Genomic DNA, 21,880 nt, shown 5'->3' with positions numbered 1-21,880 from the left:
AAAACGCAATCGTCACATGGGTGGACATTCATTTCTGGTTAAGGTTTGCAATTAGTACCCTGGGGTCACAGGGGAGTATATTTAGGTGCTGTCCTAATTTTATGGAATTAAATACCACTGCTATCAAGTCAGATCTGACCCCTAAGAGCCTGTAGGACAGAATACTGATGCCTGTAGTGTTTCTGAGGCTGAATACCTTTATACAAGCAAGCTGCCTTGATTTTCGCTTTGTAAAGTAGCTGTTAGGTTCGAACCACCCAGCAACTAGCTAGCAGATGAATTTTTTTGACCACTACACTGCCAGTGCTCCTTACGAAACTAAATAGTTAAATAATTTGGTAGCACTTTGGAGAACCAATGAATGTATATTTAGTCCGTGTATTGTACAAAACCTAATGGAAGTGTAGCCATCTAAGTATCAGTATCATTCACGATGTTGGAGTTCCTAGGAAACCCAAATGAGTATGTGCTCAGCCGCTAACTGAAAGGTTGGGGTTTGAATCCACTGAAAAGCACCTCAGAAGAAAGTTCTGCCAACCTACTTCCACAAAATCAGCCACTGACCACCTGGGAGAGCATTGCACAGACACATGATGAAGTCACCACCAGCTGAAAATGACTTGGAGGCAACTGGTTGGTGGGTTGATGCAGGTGATCTTCTCCTGCCTCAAAAATATCATATCCAAAGCTTGTTTGCTAAGCCTTGGAAAGAAGATCCGATGTGCAGCTAGACTTAAAAATGAAAGGATATGTACACATACAGTACTGAAGTGAAGAGCCCATTTAACGGTGTCATCAGGGCTGCAAGGAAGGCAGAATGAGAAAGCCAGCTCATGCTCTCAAGTATCTCATCGACATCTAACTATCGTTTTCAGCCTTGAGATGATGCTGTATGCAGTATTCCCATGAGGTTGGAAGCACAGGTGTCACTATCCCATTAGCTGGGCAGATGAACTAATTTACAAGTAGCTTATCAACATCAGCCACTCCAGATATCTTCATTCTTTCATGTTTATGTATTGCTTCAAGCACTAGTCTGTTTTTAATATTTATATAATTTCATTAAGATAAAGGGTTTTGGTAGAAAAGATAGACTGTGAGAGTTTAAGAATACTGTATAATTTCAAAATTGCCTAGAAAGTAAAAATTGCAGGGTATTGTGGGCTCATGTGGAACCTATACCTGGACCAGGAGGCTGTTGGGCGAACAGAATGGAACAATGCATGGTTTGAAACTGAGAAGTGAGTGCATCAGGGTTGTATTATCTCTCCATACCTATTCAATATGTATGCTGAGAAAATTATCTGAGAAGTTGGACTCTATGAAGAGGAATGTGGCATCAGGATTGGAGGGAGACTCACCAATAACCTGCATTATACAGATAACACAGCCTTGCTTGCTGAAAGTGAGGAGTACTTGAAGCACTTGTTGCAGAATATCAAGGAATACAACCTTCAGTAAGAATTGCATCTCAATGTCAAGAAAACAAAGATTCTTATACTGAACCTACAGGCAGCATCATGATGGGTGGAGAGAAGATTGAAACTGTCAACAGCTTCATTTTAGTTGGATCCACAATTAACACTCTTGGTACCAGCAGTCAGGAAATAAGGAGACACATTGCACTGGGAAAATCTGCAGTTAGGGACCTCTCCTAATTATTGAGGAGTAGTGATGCCAGTTTGAGGACTAATGAGTGTCTGATTTAGGCCATAGTCTTTCTGCTTACTTGCTACGAATCTGAGAGCAGGACAATGAATAAGGACGACAGAAAAAGAATTGACACTTTCGAGCTATGTTGTTGGAGAAAAGCACTGAACAGCCCATGGATGGCCAAGAGAACAAATATACATGTTTTGGAGAGGATGCAGCCAGAGGGATCTTTGGAGGCAAGAATGATGAGGCTTCACCTCCCATACTTTGGCCATGTTGCGAGAAGGGGCTATTCCCTGAAGAGGAACATGATGCTGGGAAGGATGGAGGGTCGGCAAAGAAGAGGAAGACCCTCAACCAGGTGGATTGACATGGTAACTGCTGCAATGTGTCAGGAAGTGTGAGAGTGGCACCGGATAGAACAGGGTTCAGGTCTTTTTATCATAGTGTCATTATGAGTTGTACTCAACTCAATGGCACCTAACAACAACAACAACAACAATTGTGGGCTTGATTAGATGTGGAACTCTAAGTCCTAAATGGTTTTCAGGTGGCAGGTCCTTGGCTGCCTCTGCAGGAGCAGGAGAACCAAAGACTCACATCTACTGTTTTCTACCCGCATGCTGCTTCTGCTCCATGGCCCTATCTCTAAGTAGGAGAAAACAGGAAGGGCTGGAAGAGAACTGACTCAGAGCACCTCTCAAAGATGGCAAAGAAGAAGCGAGTTTCTCTTCACACCCTAGAAATGCAGTTTCCAAATCCTAGAAATAATATTTCCAATACCTACGGGACTTTTGAATGGTCCATTATAATAATTGGCCTAAAAACTCAATGAATTTTGCCAATGTAGAAACTCCTTGAAAATTACTCGGTGGTTTGGGGTTGTGTGTGTGTGTGTGTGTGTGTGTGTGTGTGTGTGTGTGTGTGTGTGTTTCTGTCTCAAGTTGCTAATTCAGCAAAGCTAGTTTCAATGGCAGCTGTGTAAATATGAAAAAACAAGAAAAGACTGGTTATTTTGTCTGAAATTGAAGCCCAATATTTTACGATCTTTTTATCTCCAAGATCTTAAACTATAGGGATTAATTTTTTAGGGATTAAGTTTTGAATATAAACTTCTCTATTAAAATAGAAAGAACTCTCTAATGTCAGTTCTGAGCCTTCTTGACATTTCAGTTTTCCTGAAGACAGGAAAGGTCCAAGATCCTAAAAGAGTCTAACCCCATTGTCCAGTACAGTAGTCATTAGCTATGTGTGTCTATTTACAAAACAATTAATTCTACAATGAAATAGACTTAAAAACTCAGTTCCTCATTTGCATGACTCATATCAAGAATGGAATAGCCACATGAGACTGATGGTCACCATCCTCGATAGAGTAGGCACGGAACACTCTCGTCACTGCACAAAGTCGGTGACAGTGCTGGTAGTTATTCAGTGTCCTGGTAAAACCAAGCACTTTGCAATTTCTCCATCATTGGAGGAGGTACGGAGAAAACTAGCTTCAATCTTTCTCTTTCTGCTTTTAGACATATCCAAGAGGTCAAATGATGAAAGACAGTATAAACACATTTAAAACATCATCTCATCCCTAGAGAATATTGCATTCCTTCAGCCTCCATTATCAAAGGAAGAAGGGGATTGAAATATAAGTATATTCTAGTTGTCAACACAATATATATTCTTTGAAAATGTGCCTTTTTAAAAATCACTATTAAAAGTGTCTATCTATTCTAAGAGTTACAGAATAATTATTAGGAAGCAGTGAAACAGAAAAAGCTCCAACAACTTTGACGGTGCCTAGAAACTTTTGGGGACAGGAATTAGGAAGATGGGAACAATTTGCTGCACAGTGAAGAATGCTGGAACTGCTCTATGCCGGCAGAAGTAGCCTGTGGAAAGAGCAGGGATCTCAGTTTCATGAAGGGATCTGTAATTTCCGGGCTTCTACTCCTTAAATGCTGAGCACTGATACATTTGCAGGGAATCACACAGGCCTGATTAGTGTGACAAGTTCCAGTCACTCCCTTACGGGTACTCATCTCTCCTAGAAACTCATTTCACATCTCATCAGTTACAACCAGGAGCCAGGGAAACAAGTTTCTTATTCATCTGAGATAAAAATATAGGTATAGAACTAATGGAATAAAGGATTAAGATCTTTCCCTAAACACTGTGAGCTCAAGAAACCTTATTTCTGCAAATGGAACAAGATTTCTGCTGTTTTCTACAGGGCACTTGATGAGTGATAGCTGTGGCACATTCCAAAGGTATCTTAGGCATGCAGGGGAAATATGACAGGAGTGTTTGTTCCAGGGACTACGTTACGGATGGGGTGATTCATGTTGTTTTGTCCCTTTGGCACTTGGCAGAAGGGTTTTTAATAAAGCTCTACAGAGTGCTAGAAGTAAAACAATTATGACACGTGTTTTAAAGAACAGCTTCAAAAGATGCTAACATTTTAGAACTGCCCATGTTGTGACAGGGAAGAGAGCAAGGGCTTTTCCTTCTGAACATTGATTGTGAACAGAATTTTATAGATAACCTCCATTGTGTAGAGAGAGGAGATGGAAAATAAGTGAAGACAAAAAACCATTCCGGAGTTCTTCACAGTTAACTGCCAACTAGGAAAGTCCTTCTGGTGTTTATGTAATGCTGCTGTTTTCACAACAAGCAGTTAAAAGAATTATCAAGTCAAGCTGAAAGAAAGCATTCTGAAAATTCAGCAAAGCCCTAGATGTAAACAGTACTTCTTGGTTATTACTAAGCACAGTTCTTAAGTCTTCCTAGAGATTCTGAGGTCATTTTAACAGCAATCTGGTTATTGTGTTCTGCATTTAATCCTAGTGTATGTTTAGACATTTAAAAAAAATCTGATTTTTAGAAGCCATGGGCAATATTTCATGGACGGTTCCTATAGGTCATAATAGGTCATACAGAAATAAAATATAGTGAGCATAGATTATTACATTCTTTGGATATGGGACAATAGTTTTTTTCCCATATAAAAATTGAAATGAGAAAGTGGAGAGTAAAAATAAATTAAAAAATGTTTAATTATATGAGTGGAAAGAGAGGTAATATAATTAATATTATAAAATAAAATGTTCATGAATGTTTGAATGGAAAAAATCAATATGCTTTGTAAACTTTCATCCAACAACAAATCAAACAAACTGTAGGGTGGAGTAAAAATTTCTAAGCCCCAAATATATGTCCTATGTAGGTCTAAAATAGTATGTTTTCCCATGCTAAGATAAACACAGCTATTGTGGCCTACAACTTCCTCTATTTCTCAAGTTGAAAATATCAGTTGTGACGTACCTGTTTTAATTTAGGCCAGAATCTATTTCCAACTTCTTATTATTTTGTTTCTAAGCTAAAAAGAAAATCTACTTTTAGAAACCTGGAGTTTCATTTAGGAACACTGGGGAAATTTGTTTCAAGAGACCTCTTTATAAAAAAAAAAAAAGAGAGAGAGAGACCTCTTTATAAGTGCTAAGGGCAAGGATGTCATTTTGAGAACTCTAATCAGAATGACCCAAACCATATTTTCAAATGCTTGTGAAAAGTGGATAATAATAAAGGAAGACCAAAGACCTGTGCCTTTGAATTGCAGTATTGCTTAAGAACATTGAATATCTCATGGATGGCCAACAGAACAAACACATATGTTCTACAATAAGTGTAATCAGAGTGCTCCTTAGAGGCAAGGCTGATGAGACTTATTTCACATACTTTTGACATGTTGCCAGGTAGGGTCAGTCCCTGGAAAAGGACATCATCATTAGAAAAGTAAAGGGCCAGTGAAGGAGAGGATGTCTCCCAAAGAGAAGTGACACAGTGACTGCATCAATGACCTGAAGCATAGCCAAGATTGTCAACCTGGCATTGGCTGAGGCAGAGTTTTACATTGCCTCCAGTGTTTACTATGAAACAGAGATGACTTGATACTACCTAACAACGTCTATTCCTTCCACAATCCCTCTGTTAGTTTATGATATGTGGTGGCTTATATGTTGCTATGATACTGCTGTGGTTTAAATTTCAGCAGGTTCACTAAAAGATCAAAGGCTTTCCTTTCTGAACATTATTTGTGAACAGAATTTTATAGAGAACCTCCATTGTGTAGAGAGAGAAGATGAGAACTAAGTGAAGAAGACAGTAACCTTTCCAGAGGTTTTCACAGCTGTCAGGGAAGGGAAGTCCTTCTGGTGTTTGCTTAACGCTGCTGTTTTCACAACAAGCAATTAAAAGGTACTTCACAATGAAAAATACCTGGTGATCTACTTCAAAAAAGCAACCAGTGAGAACCATGGATCACAAGGATCCAGCCCCACTGTGTACAGATCACTACAAGTGGGAGGCAAATAAACATCAATCAACAACAATATTTTCCTTTTTTTTTGTTTTGGTTTTTGAAAACTGACAGAAAGGCACTGAAGGACGTGTTCCTGTTTATTTCTTATCTTAGTTTATATTTTAAAAATATATTTCTGTATCATGTTTTGCCATTTCATATGCATTCTTTTGCTTAATTCTCAGGACAAGTATTGAGGGGGGTGCTGGGTTTGTTTGGGGTTTTTGAAAATATAATTTCTTGGTCCCATTTTTCGGATGGGAAAACTGAGCCTCTAATCGTCAGTGACAAATGTATTCTTTCATAAGCAACAAGTAATAGAGTTGATGTCAGCCTCAGGCTTTCCGTATTATATTGTATATTCTTTATTAATGTTAAATAAAACTCTAGTATGGCCTCCTGGGGTTGAGCCGTCAATGTAAAGGCACATGGTTTGAGTTCACCAGCTGCTCCAAGGGAAAAAGACAGGGAACCTCCTCCAGTGTACTTTACTGCCTCTGAAAACTCACCAGAGGGTTAGCTATGAGTCACTTCTGACTCGATAGCATATAACACAACAATAATAATTTTTCTTAAGAAAAAGGAAGGAGCATTAGTACTGGTGCAAGAAGCATAGAGTTGCAGTGGTTAAATACTCACTCGCTAACTAAAAAGTCAGCAGAAATTCACTGGGAATATGCTAGGTAGTCTGCTTCCTTAAAGATTACTGTTATGCCTCATCAAGTTGAAACCAACCCATAGCTGACCCTCCAGCAGGTTTTGAGAAGCTGATAATTTCATAGGAGGTGACTGCCTATCTTTATCTTGTGGAGTAGCTAGTGGATTTGAACATCATGCCTTGGGATTGCAGTACAACTTCTTGTCCCTAGGCCATCAGGACTCCCTTAAAAATTACAGCCTTGGAAACGCGCATGAAACAGTTTTATTACACTGTACAGAATAACTAAATGTAGTCATCCACTATATGGCAATGCTGTTTCCCCCTAGTATAGTTTTGTGATAGCACAATCCTACTATTCTGTTTTGCTATCCAAAAGGCTGAGCATCTTCAGTGGTTGGAACTTTTCATCTATTCCCCAAAAGCCACTCTGAAGGAGAAAAGTAGCAAGTTTCAGTTCATTAAAATGACTTAAAATGAAAATGTCATCAAGATTATAGCCTCTAAGAAGTGGAATAGCTGGTTCATATGGAATTCCTATGTTCAGCTTTTTGAGGAATCGCCAAACTACCTTCTAGAATGGTTGCACCATTTTACATTCCCAACAACAATGTATAAGAGTTCCTTTCTCACCACATCCTCTCCAATATCTATTACTTGCTACCCTGTTAAACTTTGCTACTCTTACTGGAGTGAGATGGTATCTCCTTGTGGTTTTGATTTGCATCTCTCTTATTGCCAGTGATTTGGAGCATTTCTTCATGTGTCTATTTACCATTCAAATATCTTCCTCTGTGAAAATTCTTTCCATAGTAATTCCATATAACCCAGCTATTCCACTACTTGGAATATACCCTGAGAACATTAGAATTGAGGCACAAACTGAGATTTGTACGTCAATATTCATAGCAGGATTATTCACCATCACAAGAACATGGAAACAGCCCAAATGTCCAACCACAAATGAATGGATTGAGAAATTATGGTACAGTCACATTATGGAATACTATGCAGCACACAGGAACAATAACTTTGTAAATTATTACCTAACTTGGAAGGGACTGGAGACCGTTATGCTGCATGAATTAACACAGTCCCACATGGATAAATATTGTATAAAACTGTTATTGTAGATTGAGTGTAAGGATCCAGGAGGGGTGGGAAAGGCTGGAAGCAGAGGGATGTGGATGTGTGTGTGCGTGCGTGCGTGCGTGTGTGTGTGTGTGTAAATTAATTATTGGGTTGTACAATTTGATGGATGGGAGGGGTGAGGGAAATGGAAAGAATTTCTTTGAATTTGTATTCGAGTTTTGTAAATAAACTAGTAGAGAAAAAAAAATTACAGCCTCAGGGACCTGAAAGAGAGCTGCTGTTAGAAATGGCTGTATCATACATTTGGTTATATATTCTAGCCAGGCTATTATTGACTCCCATGACATATTGTAAGACTTATAAAGAGGAATTCCTTTTTAACATGAATTTAAGGCATGAATCTTGGTAAACCCAGCAGAGGTAGAAACTGGGCTCCCAGTGATCTTCTACTAGCTGTGGGGCCCTTGTGCAATGAACAACCCGAACCACCATCTGGAAGAAGCCCTGCATCCTAGACTTGCATCACTGATACAGTTACAAAAGGATAACATATGACATACCTCGTGAAACTTTTTGACGGTTTTCCCTGATTTGCAAGTGCACTTTCTCCAGTGGATAGTTCCACAGCCACAGTTGCCTCCACAGCGCTTCACGAGGAGACAACGTGGAAAGAAGACCACATTGGCTACCTTCAGCTCCTCTCTTAGGTTGACTGAGTAGTTCCTGGGAGTGCAACTGTACCGCTTGGTGTCCTCCACGAGCCCGTCCAGGTTAGCTGCAAGCAAACACAAAGGTGATCAGATTCTGTGAGGACAATAATAACCGAGGGATTCAGTTAGACCTTCGAATCTCAGTCACTACCTCAATCAAGTAAACTGGAAAATCTGTTGTGTGTGTTTTCATTTTTGTTTTTTTCTCATTTGATTCCATTTGTCTAGCAGGGGAGGACAAAAAGAAGAAAAGAAAAGGAGTATCTTGATCCGAACCTGTATCTTGGCTCAAATTTCTTTATATCTTGATTCAAAGGTCTAAAAAACCCAAAAAAACTATGAGAAAAGAATAACCAACTTAAAATAATTGTAGTTTCGTATTTTCTTCTGTTTCTAAATAGCTCCTTGATTCAAAGTAATTTTTAAGAATTTATCCTTTCCTTTTTTACTGGTTTGTATACAATAATTCATTTACATTGTGTTTCATTCATGTACATTGTGTTTTATACAATCTTTCATTTGCATTGTGTTTCATACTCTTATTCACGTTCCTTGTATTATTCAAAGTCATTTTTAAGAGATAATTTAAATTGTATTAGGCAATCATTAGGGGTTAACAATCTATTTACTTGGTAATGAATTGTATAAGCAAACATGAGGAAGAAAAACTGTCCTGGCTTCTTAATTCAAAGAAATGTCAAAGAGAGTGACACTCTGCTGTTGAGTGAGGTGTGTATCTGTGCATTGGGTGTGAGAAGGCAGTGAGGTACAGTGGTTAAGGGCTCTAGCTCTGCGGTAAAGCCACAGTCGGCTTCCCATCAGGACTCTGCCTCTTTTGAATTGCAAGATTATCTCCTACTTTGAATGATTTTTAACCAGCAAACTGTAAACAACATCACTTCACCCATTTCATGGCAATAGCTAATGAACTAACTCTAGTATACCTAACACTCAATTGATGCTGGTTATTGTTCTTTACCAGGATAATTTTCATTATTTCCCCATATCCTCCATTTAAAACCAGGTATGTACTTCCGGAAATTTATCTTTTTAAAAAAATATTTATTATTATTATTATTTCTGTGTGTACTGTCTAATCGGATCTGACTGGTACAGGAAGCAATTGTTCCTCCCTCTTCAGCAGAGCATCTGGTGGATTTGAACCGTGCATCTCTGGGTTTGCAGTGCAGCTTCTTGCCACTAGGTCACCAGAGCTCGCCCAGAAATTACTCTTTTCTGGTCATTACTCTATATTTGTAATTCTTAAGTGGGTTTGGTTTATGAGGCTTCTGTGAATTAAGAACAAGAGTCTAAAGATTCAACGCTGAGTTGTTAATACTTAGACCCTCTCCTACCATCATTGTGAGTATTGTAACTTGCAGTGATCCTAAAAGATGGAGTAGAATTGTCATATAGGGTTTCCACAGCCATAAATCATTATAGAAGTAGACTGCTGTATCTTTCTTCTGCAGAGTGTTTAGCAAGTTTGAAGTACTAAATTTCCAGTTGGCAGCTGAATTCTTAAATTATTGCATTTACACTCACTTATTGCTGCTGAGTATTGCTCAGCTTGACTTATTACCATGGAGTTGTAACTCACAGCTGACTCCCCAGCAGGATTTCAGAGGCTGTAAATGGCATGGGAGGAGATTGTCCATCTACTTCCTTCGAAGCAGCTGGTAGATTCAAATCACGTGCCTTTTAGTTGGTAGAATAACTCCCTACCCACCAGGTCACCAGAGCTCCCTTACCTGCACCAGCAGGCCCCATCTCATAAACAGTTACATGGGGAAAAAAACATTCATTTACTCATTCATTCATTTGGAATTCAAATCCTATGATTTGTGAGCATATAAATAAATACCTTTTCACAAGAATGCAGCTGTTGTTGTGTACTGTCAAATCGCCAGTGACTCATAGTGATCCTATGCACAACAGCTCTGAAGCCTGCCTTGTCCTGAGCCAATCTCACGGACTCTGACACACCAACCCCCATTGCCCCAGTCACTATCAATCCATCTCATCCGGAATCTTACTCTCCTGCACTGTCCCTCCACTCTTCCGAGTATAATGTCCTTCTCAAGGAGCATTAATTTTATCTGCACATGTTCCAGCCACCACTTCTTTGTGTACTTCCCTTGTGCACCCGCTAGGCCACTATAGGGAGATTCTAGTCCCAAAAAGATATCTTAGTTTTAGACAAAGACTTCTTGCAGGGTGGTTAAAAGGTACTTTTCAGGAGGAGAGGTCACAGCCAAGGACTCAATACATCTGAGAAAAATGTAAAAAAAAAAAGTTTTATGTGCCATCAAGCCAGAACCAACTTATAGCTGATCCTCCAGTGTGTTTGCAGAGGCTGTAAATTGCATGGAAGAGATTGTCCATCTTTCTCCTATAGAGCAGCTAGTGAACTTGAACCTTGTACCTTTAGGTTGGTAGCACAATCCATTACCAACTAGGTTACCAGAGGTCCCCCCACCAAATAAATAGACATAAATTGAGGGCAAGGAGTTCATTTGATCTAAGAGAGTCAGATAATATCATCGATGCCAAGTAAAGCAACTTTATCAGCCAAATAAAAGAAAAACATGATCACATAGCCTTGAATCATATATTCTTTGAGCATGAAGCTAAATGTCCAGACCATACATATGGGTGAGTATCCCTTCCTATGTGCAATGATACTCTCTGATTCTCAAGAACATGGATTTATTTCCAAATGCTACATGCCGAGTCCAGGACACATGAGCTGAACAAATGCGAAATAATCATTGTGCAAAATGTATTGCTATTTCCCCCCTCCTTCTTTTGTAAAGACATGACATAAGTTTAGCTATATTCAGTCTAGATTTAAATTGAATGAACTCTGTCTTGGGAAAGGAACAATTTTATTGCCGCTAAAGCTCTGAAAATAACTGCAAGCAAAGCAGGAAGGATTACATAAATGGATTAAGAAGTGGGGCAATCATCCATTACAAGTGTCACCTTGAGATAAATACTGATGCTGGCCTGGGTGATGCGAGGCTGCAGGCAGGGCTGATGCAGAGGGCCAAGTCTTCTGCCTGTGAAAGTGGAGAGCTATTTGTCTAACATCAAGGAATAAAAAAAAAATTGCTCTTTGCCAGGAGGGGTTGTAATATGTGGGAAGGAAGGACCAGTACTGAGGGGCCTCTCACACTTAGCTATGCCGCACCCTTTTCAGGTAGAGCTTTGGCAGCCCCTAAGCAAGATGCTGCACTGCAGTCCCAAAGGCATGTGGTTCAAGTCCACCAGCTGTTCCACGGAAGAAGAATACCTCCTCCCTTGACATTAATTGCTTCTGAACAACCCCCCCTACCAGAGGAAGAGCAATGAGTCGGTTCAACTCAGAGGTACATAACAACTATTTAACCAAGGAATCTCTGGTGGACTGTTGTTGTGTATGGTAGAATTGGGACGCATAGCTGACCCTTCGGTGGGTTTTCAGAGGCAGTTAATCACACGAGAAGAGATTGCCCAGCCTTCTCTCTCAGAGCAGCTGGTGGCCTCGAACTGCATGCCTTGAGGATTACAGTGTTGCTTCTTGTCACTGGGCCACCTGAGCTAGTGGTAAGGAATTGTGCTGCCTTCTAACCCAAAGGTTGTTGTTGTTGATTGCCATGGAGTCGAGCACAACTCATAGTGACCCTATGAACAAAAAGCCTGAAGCCTTTCTGTAACTACCATCATTTCTCAAAGTTCATAGCGTTTGCATAGGCATATTGTTTAGGAAGTGAATGACAGCTGCTTCTCAGAAGAAAGATGGTCAGTCTTCTCCTGTGCAATTAATGGCCTCTGAAAAGCTGCTAGCGGGTCAGCTCTGAGTCTGTTCTGACTAGAGAGCATATAACAACAGCAACAATACCTATATAAGGTGAGCAGTAAGTCTTCAATTATCATTGAAGTCCTCTTCCTACCCATTTTCACTCTGATAGTCTTTGCCACCACCAGAACAAGGGCTTGAAGAGTAAATTAGCAGAGGAAGAGGGGCCATCTTTGTGATGCTGAAACAGGCTCCCCTGGAAACACCCTGCTGGAGGAGGGATGTGGCGAATGGCCACATTCTTTCTTCCAGACATATTTCAGCTAAAGGACAGCATCCCTACACTTTAGAATTTAGCTAAACTGTCTACAAGGATAAGCCATAGGCGCCTTGAAATGAAACGCCTCATGTTATGTAACTGTTGTAGTGACTAGTGCTAGTGACTTCTGCTTCTTACCAGCCATGAAGAGATTTACACTGCTGTCAATGTTGGGTTTTTTTTGCTTTTTTTTTAATGCATCAGTTGACTGATGTGACTAAAAACTATGGCCCAGTGTGACTGCAGTAGAATCCAGCTGCCCCACTTATCTGGGGATTGAAACCATAAAGGCACTCAATTTAGAACTAGAACTAAAAGCTTCTTCTGACTGGATGCAAATAACTTCAAAGCATGATTGCAGCTTCTCTGCAGGGGATATTGAGTTTCCAGTCAAAGACGACTGATTAGGCAGCTTGACGGAGCAGGGAGCCAGGCACACGGCTGAGCTGAGTGGCAATTAATGCTCCTGGTGCCTGGGTTGGAAATGGGGTTGGTGGAGTCTTTTGGGAGGAAGGCAGGCTTTGCTGTGCAAACCCAGGTAGAGGGGCTGCCCTTTTGCATTCCAGTGTCTAAAGTTATCACAAGAGCAGCAAGGATGCTATCAACTTAATTCCTAGGTCTACTGTTGTTGCTAGGTGCTGTCGAGTTACTATGACTCATAGCAGCCCTGTCAACAACAGATCGGAACGTTGTCCTGTCCTTTGCCAACTTCATGATCTCTGTCATGCTCGGATTCACTGTTGCGATCACCGTGTCAATCCATCTTGCTGAAGATCTTCTTCTCTTTTCTTGACCCTTTACCTTTCCCAGCATGATTTCTTTTTTTCAAGGACTGACCGCTCCTGACAATATGTTTAACATATATGAGATGAAATCTCACCACCTTTGCCTCTCATGAACATAACTGATTGTACTTCTTATAAGTGAGATGTGTTTATGTGTTTTGGTTTTGGGGTGATTTTTTTTCAATGCAAAATATTCTTAGCGAATACAAAATACCCTTTGTCAATACCCTTCACTAGAAGCACCATTCAAAGGCATCACTTCTTCTTCAGACTTCCTTATTCATGTCCCATGTACATGAAGCAACTGAAAATACCATGGCTTGGATCAGGTACACACACCCTTATTTTTATACAGATATTCTTGCTCTTCAGCACTCTTAGGGGGGCCTTGACAACTGATTTTTCTCAATTCTATATGTATTTCAATTTCTGGCCTGTATCTACCATGGATATAAAAGAAACTCATCTCACTCTGGTATATACATTATATATCTTCTTTAGCTGGCCTTCTGAATATAAACCTTGATTTTTCATGGGTCTTCACCATCAGGTAAGCTGTTTTGAGCTATATACTAACAGTAGGCTGAAAAGATGGAGAAAGATATGCTTTTCCAAATGACTTCCTTTAGACATCAATTCAGCATTGGTTGGGATCATGCAATAGGGGAACTTCCCAGAATCAAAGCACAGCCAGTCTCAGAAGTCCCTCAGACTGTGCTATGGTTCCCAAGATTTGAGTACTGGGACAGGAAGACGTAAAGCAATGGTGCATTGGTGAATGCAAAAAACCCCAGAGTAAGTCCAAATCTGCAAATCTTTAGGTGATTCAGATTCCTGTTATTGTTAGGTGTCGTCCAATGAAGTACAACTCATAGTGACTTTATGAACAACAGATCTGAACCCAGTCCTATCCTGTGCCATCTTCACAGTATCTGACACATTCAAACCAACTGCTGCAGTCATCACATCAATCTACCTGGCTGAGGATCATTCTCTCATTTGTAGTTCCTCCAGCTTCCCAAGTATGAGGATGTTCTTCAAGGAACAGTCTCTCTTAGTAACGGACACAAAGTATGTGAAATGAAGCTTCATCATCTTTGCCTTCAAGAAGCACTCTGGCTTCACATTCTCTAAGACACATCTGTTCTTTTGGTCATCCATGGGATGTTCGGTACTCTTTTCCAACACCAGATTTCAAAGGCATCAATTCTTATGTCATACTTATTCATTGTCTAGATCTCAGCAGAATAGCAAACGACTGAAAAGATTATGGCTGCCAGGGACCACTCCAAATTACTGAAGAGCAATGATGTTAGTATGAGGACAAAGATGCACCTTTGTCAAGGTCAGACTCATGGCACCTGCAAAATCTAGAAGTGCAACTGTCCCACAGGTTTTTTTGGCTGTGATCTAAGTAGCAATAGATTGCTAGACATTTTCTTCCTTGTTTCTAATGAGCAGTTTTGAACTGCCAAACTTTAGGTTAGCTGTTTAATAGTTACCAGTGCCAGTGAGGGACCTTGTTCAATTTTTTATGGGTAAGAGTTTATATGCATGTGGGAGGAAGGAGCATTGGCCTGGCCCTTTTTACCTTAGTCCTCTGTATTACTAAATGCCACAGATTATAGAAAGTTTCACATGCATCCAATTGCCTTCAATCTTCAGAAATGCTATGAATTACATAACATCACTACCTTTCATTTTATGTATGAGGAAATCTAAGCTTTGATAAATTAAAAAAACAAAAACTTGTCCATAAACACACATATAGTCAGTGGTAGAGTCAAGTTTTGAATCTAGGCTTTTTCTTGCCTTTTGTCATTAAAAGCCTTAGTCTTAAAAAGCACAGAAAAAACCACTTCCTCAACAACATTGTCTTCTCACCTGAGGACCACTAAGTAGCTATGTCATAAGCTGTCGACAATTTTTAAGATTCACCAATTACATTTTGACCTGAGCATGTATCTATGAACACATTTACCTATGCGAAAGTACACTATATCTCCCCAAATAAGCCAGCCTACAGAACCTATTTTTTTTCCCTTTGACATTGAGTAATATATTATTTTTCATCCTTTTCACGAGGACTAAAAGAGCTCTGGTGGGCCAGTCTATAGGGAGTTATGCTGTGAACCCAAAGACCACGTCTCTGGCTGTTCAAATCTGCCAATGGCTCGTCGTTGTTGTTGTTGTTGTTAAGTGCCGTCGAGTCACAGGTGACTCATAGCGACCCTATGAAAGAGAGTCCTCGATGCTTGGGTGCCTTTCATCCTCTCTCCAGGTTCATAGGGTTTCCGGAGGCAAGCTGTTATGAAGTGGATGTCACTCCTCCTTCTAAGCTTGTTTTAATCAGGGAGCTCCACCCCACTCTCTGTCCTCACTGGGTTGCCAACCATTAACATATTTGACACATCAGTGTCACAGTGTTCAGCCTCACAGCAACCACAAGTGACTGCGGTACGGCAACTTGTACACCAGGGCTATATGACCTAGAGGAATGTCTGAAAAAAAACAATGAAAGATTGGCATAAGGGCCACAGGCCCAAGGGCCCTTTTGGGCTTGAAACCCCCTGCTGCCTTAAATCCTAGGCCAAGCCTGGCTTGCCTGGCTCCTGGAGGCATAGTATTCTTTCACATCCAAAAACTGCCATTACACCCGCGCACACAGCACCATGCTCTCTCTGGCAACCAGGTCATAGCAGCCCTAGGCAGAGCAAACCTGGGAGAACATGGCCATCATCTCTCCCCTCTTTCTCTTTTGGACTTGAAGCCCCCTGCTGCCTTAAACCCTAGGCCAAGCCTGGCTTGCCTGGCTCCTGGAGGCAGAGTAGTCCTTCACATCCAAAAACTGCCACAACACCCACACACAGAGCACCATGCTCTCTCTCTGTGGCTCAGAGGGAGGAAAAATGGGCTGTCTTCTCCTGTGTGACTTATAGTGTCAGGTATCAGCTATGAGTCAGTTCCAACTCAAGACAACAGGTGTTGTGGAGAGGGAACGTTTGACAACATGGGGTCTTCAATTTGCCCTCATTTCTCCTTGAATCTCATTTTGTCCTCTTCTAGCTGTTTGTTGTCGGTCACAAAATCCAGTCAGAGGCTTATGTGAATGAATGCTTCTGTAAGAACAAATGTGCAGAGTCCTAGAGATTCTCGCACTATGACAGATAAAGCCAGTATCCTAATTCACACACTTGATAAGCCACACGTGAATGGTGGACAGTTTAAGGAAAGATGTTTAAAGTCTTTCTAAATTGACAATTTCAATTGCATAATCCCACAAAGTATTGTGAAAGAAATAATCCCATAATGTTGAACTGTTTTCCCCATGCAAGTTTACTTCACTGCTTGTTTTATTCAACAGGAAGACGTTTTCTGCAGGTCAGTCAGTCTCTGAAGATACTGGCCAGCCTTCCTTGTACTGTTCTTTCATAATTTTTAACTCTGTTGTATATGTCACCAGAGTTATTCTCTTGCTATTCCTCAATATGCTTCTTCTTGCTGTTTGTCATTGACTTGAAACTAACCCATAACTAGCTGACCTGACCCTCCAGTGTGTCTTCATAGTCAGAAGATCACTTGGGGGGAGAATGTCCATCTTTCTTCCACAGAACATCTGGTGGATTCCAAACATGTGCCTTTGGAAAAGCAGAAATAGCTTCTGCATATTACCAGAGAGGGACAGTGACCATTGCATAACAACTTGCTCTTGCCTTTCTTAGAGTGAAGTCCTTTATAAATGGTGGAGCAGCAGCACCAGAGCTGTAGTCAGCACATTAGTATATGTTTATTAGCTGTGACATCATAGGAAGTGTGAGCACTTGAATTTGGGCTGTGTTCTTTTATAACATTATACTTTTGTCCTTCTATTTTCTCTTGTCTATAATCTGCCTGCTGTACCTTTTTAATCTTTCGTGGCCTAAGGCAAAAGGCATGTTGACCTTACATCTCCTCTCCTTCCTTTATTATATACTCACCATACTTCCTCTGCTCTCTGTTATAGGACTCTGTGCTTTTGTTTAGATGCTTCTCTTGCCCTGAACTGTAAGGTGCTTGGAAGCAGGAAATGAATCACCTCTTTATCCATCCTCTAGTAGAATTTTGCCCTTGGCAAAAGATCCAAATGCACATCATTAAGTTCATTTCCTCTAAAATCAGTTGGTTTAAGTGCTGAAAGAAACACATCATCTTTACAGTCTAAGCATATGTGCTATTTCAGGATTTTGAAAAGAAATAACTAAAACCAATAGAAATAATGTGTCACTAAAGCACCCCAGTGGTATAGTGGTTAACTGATGAACTTTCAATCCAGAGGTTAGGGGTTCTAATCCACCAGATATATATATCCAGAAGAAAGACGTGGCTGTCTGCTTCAACAAAGATTTACAACCTTGGAAATCCTATGGGGCAGTTCGACTCTATCCTCTGGGAGTGCTATGAATTGGAATCACCTCAATGTCAAAGGGTTTTTAGAGATAAGCACCACTGATCTTCTGTAATAGCTGGTCTTTGTGACTCTGAATAAGCTTAAAGTACAAATTAGAAAAGATTGGTTATTTTTACTTCTAACAATCAATCCTCTTTATTTTATTTTTTTTTAAAAGCAGGTCCTCAGTAACTGCTACCTGAATATATCAAATAAACTACTTCAAATTTAATTTGTCTCTCATCAGTGTGGTAGGAAGATTACAACTAATTTTCAAAGACTGAAACATGTGTCATCTGATATGTTGCAATACTTATATTTAAGCTCAAGACACAATTTCAATATGGGACAGTAGGTAGTTGCTGGCTAGAATTGAGAAACCAGAGTTCGAGTGCCAGGGATGAGCCATGCTGCACCAAAATTATTGTCCTGAGGGAGAAAGACAGGCAATCTCCTCCTACGTGACTTATAGTTGCTGAAAACTCTCTGAAGGTTGAGCTATGAGTCAGTTCCAATTTAATGGTATATCCACAACATGTTTACAGAAAGATAAAGTGATTAGGTGTTTTTTGAGGCCAAATCGGTAATTCTTGAATTTTAGGGTTTAAAATGTTATTAAACAAACAACAATACCATCAAGTCTTCTGAAGCTCATAGCTGATCCTCCAACGGGTTTTCAAAAGCTGTAATTTGCAAGGGAAGAGATTGCTCATCTTTCTCCCACAGAGCAGCTGGTGGATCTGAACCACCTGCCTTGTGTTGGCAATGCAACTCCTTATCAAGGAGGCTACCAGGGTTCCCTGAGTGAACAGAAATTTACCTTGCCCCTAATGTATGGCTGGCACAGTAGGAGAAGTTTCCATCAATTTAATTCTCAGTGAATTTCCAAATAGATGTTTAGTTTAGAGAGTACCATTCCCATTGGTTAGATATCGAAACAAGAAGTGCCTTGCTTAAAATCACCAATTATTTAGTAATCATTCAATAAACATGTGCTGAGGAGTGAATGAATGAGGCATGAAGGCATATTTTTGAATACCAAGAACTTATGACCCAGGGGCATGGAGGAGGCACATCTATAAAATTAAAAATAAGGAAGCAAGTTATGAAATTATTAAGCATCACGAGATCTTTAAATATTTCTCTCTCATATGAGACCATGAGCCTCTGGTTTCTAAACACCCTCACTTCCCCACCCCAGCATGCCCAAAGCGACACACGCAAGTTTACGTCATAGTGCTCTATTTTCTAGCTGCCAAAGACACTTTCTGATTTTTAAATTTTATTTTTACTATGTAAAATGGGACTGTCAGACTTCCCTGCCAAGAAACGCATTAAGATTGGATGAGTTTGGAGTATTTGACACATTGGCCAGTTCCTGGCCCCCAATACGTATATACTAATTTATTGCTGAAATAAGTAAAACAGTGAGATGATGTTAACAATGGAATCACCTAAACCCAGAAGTCAGAAAAAGTCTTCTCTTGGGATCCCTAAACAAGGGAAGGTCCCACCTTAATCTAAATTCAGAGGGCAACGTTTGCATGTATTCCATTTAACTATGTGAGACTTAGCACAGCTTTTTTGCTGATACTTTCCCCTTAGCTAGATTTTCTCAGCACCAGCATTTCTTGCTTGATCCTGTGATCCAGGAAGAGTGTACTTTCTCTTGAGGTCCCATGGGCACCAAGCAAAGGATGCTTTAATGGTTCCCACTGCCGCCAGAAAAAAGGGGTGGGAACATTGTAAACATAAAGCTTTCACTTTAATATGAGTAACTGCTATGGGAAATGCACATTAGGAGACTCAGACTCCAATAAAAGTTACCCATGGCATTCTCCTGCCAAATGGATTTTTCTAATTGATTTGCATTGGAATGATATATATCTAGACAAGACACATAATTTTAATTATGACAGTGAGGTCAGGATATCAAGAAAGATGAACAACCTCATCTAGGAGAACACAAAGACAATAAAAGGAAAAACAACTGATAATGTCCTTGTCCCTGTGTTAAATTTCTTCAAACAGTTCATGTGTCTGCCTGCCCTCAATGGCATAAGCCACATTATATGTCAGAAACAACAGCAATGCTTGCTTATTAATGCTTGTTAATGCTTGCTGAAAAACTTAGTGGGAAATCAAGACACTTAGCAGTCATACGAGTTAGTCATAAACAGTGGTTTCAAACAAAAAGTGTAGCAAAGAAAACATCCCACAAGCAAAATGGTGCGGCAAAGTTTCTGGGTAAACAATATCATAAACAAGTTTAGTACTTGGTGATTATTCTGTAAACTTTCGATGAGTGAGCATGCTGATGTTACAGATCCTTGAGCGTGTCATCTATGGACACTGTGCAAAAGGCACTCCATGTGCCCAAGGATTAATTCGGAGCTTCATGGGAAAGAGGGCACCAAAGTTCACAGAAGTCTTGCCATCTGTGCAGTGCTCTGGGAGCAATGAAGAAAAAAATATAGGAGCTATGAGGGTCCTCAGAAAGCAGAGAGGTGCAAATGAAAGGCTGACCATTCAGATCTACTCCAAAGTGCCCAAGAAGAAAGACCTGATAATTTAATTCTGAATAATTAGCTGCTGAAAACACTACGAAGCACAGTTTTACACTGACATGTGGAGTTGTTGTGAATGGTTGAGTTTTTGGTATATGTGTAAGATACTCTGCCTAAGCCAGGGTACTTTCAATTGCCCCGTATGTCTCTGAACGTTGGACAAATAAAGCAGATGGAGACGATTTGATGCCTTTGAATTGTAGTATTGGAGAAGAGTACAGACAAAAGAACAAACAAGTCTGTCCTGGAGAAAATACCACCAGGCTGCTCCTTAGAGATGAAGATTGTAAAACTAACCTCAAACGCTTAGGTATATTGCCAGGAGGGACCAGTCCTCATGCTGGAAGTGGTGCAGTGTCAGTGAAAGAGAGGAAGACCCTCAAAAAGATGGTTTGACCCAGTGACTAACAATGGACTGGAGCATATTAGGGCCATGAGGGGGGTGGAGGATAGGCTAAGTTTCAGGTCTTAGAGTAGCTGGGAGTTGTAGTTAATTCCACAGCATCTAACAACAGCAACTTTACAAAGTTCTTGTTATTAGACCTTTTTAATTCAACAACAACTCATTGACATTGAGTTGGTATGACCTATGCTGCCTCTCCAGCAGGATTTTGGAAGCTCTAAATCGCCCAGGAAGAGGGTAAAATAGATGCTTGGATTCCTGGGTTCCCCTAGTTATTCTGATCTGAATTAGAGTTTATCACAAATTTGTTTGAAAACAAAGACTGTTCTCTTTCCACTTCCTACTTTCTTTTGTTCTATTTTTATTAAATTTATGGTAAAATATTTTAATATTGATAAAGAAAAGCTTTTACTTGGGGCATATGACATGGTTCAAAATAACAAAACAAAACCCAGGTAAGCTAATCCTCTTTCAAGAATAAAAATTAGACAAATAAATCCATTTTGATTTGATGTTCCCAGTGTCTGTGTTTGTTTACTTGACAGAGAGGTGGCTGTGGGGAGATGTTATCAGGGAACTGCCTTTTCTGATTCATCCCTGGTGTTAGCCAAGGGCGCTTTGCAAATTCGCAGTATCAAACAGGAAAAAGAGAAAAAGTTGTTAAGCCCTCAACTTGTGGAGACTTTAGTTTGTTTCTAAAATACACTAATGTTTTAATACATTGAAAATATTTCTCAGATTCTGCACAAGGTTTGAAAGAGACTTGTTTGGTCGGATTAACATGCCAAGGTAATTTACCAGAAATAGTAGAAAATAATAAGAAAAAAGAAATAAAAAAGTATTATCACTTAAGAGATTTCAGAATCAAACCAAAGGTTCTGATGGGAAAGACAATCTTATTTCTTTTAATCTTCAGTTCTGTATGACAGTTCTTTACCTAAAAACAATTTGTAAAATAAAGAAGTCAAGTTATTTTATATTTTAGAATAAAATAATGCCACGTAGGAAATTCTGGGATTAGTATTTGATCTATGAAAATGAATCAGTAATTGTCTTAACATTTAACCATTAAAACAAAACCGAAGATAATTGGTGCTGGATAGAGGAGCCTTATTTTTCATTATGGCAG

General features: G+C 39.9%; 1 protein-coding gene across 1 annotated transcript in view; it reads right to left on the bottom strand.

Moving 5' to 3' along the window:
- The window catches only part of PDGFD (platelet derived growth factor D), a 355,887-nt gene that overhangs the window by 11,589 nt on the left and 322,418 nt on the right, over positions 1 to 21,880 (bottom strand). The window contains exon 7 of the mRNA XM_006887300.1: positions 8,321 to 8,535. Within this exon, the coding sequence (XP_006887362.1) occupies positions 8,321 to 8,535 (215 nt within the window). The remainder of the gene's footprint in view (positions 1 to 8,320; positions 8,536 to 21,880) is intronic.

The sequence above is a fragment of the Elephantulus edwardii genome, unplaced genomic scaffold, assembly GCF_000299155.1.
Source record: "Elephantulus edwardii isolate Elephantulus edwardi_28Jun2011 unplaced genomic scaffold, EleEdw1.0 scaffold00056, whole genome shotgun sequence".
Taxonomy (NCBI): domain Eukaryota; kingdom Metazoa; phylum Chordata; class Mammalia; order Macroscelidea; family Macroscelididae; genus Elephantulus; species Elephantulus edwardii.
The sequence above is the reverse complement of the archived record's forward strand: the minus strand, read 5'-3'. Positions and strand labels throughout refer to the sequence as shown.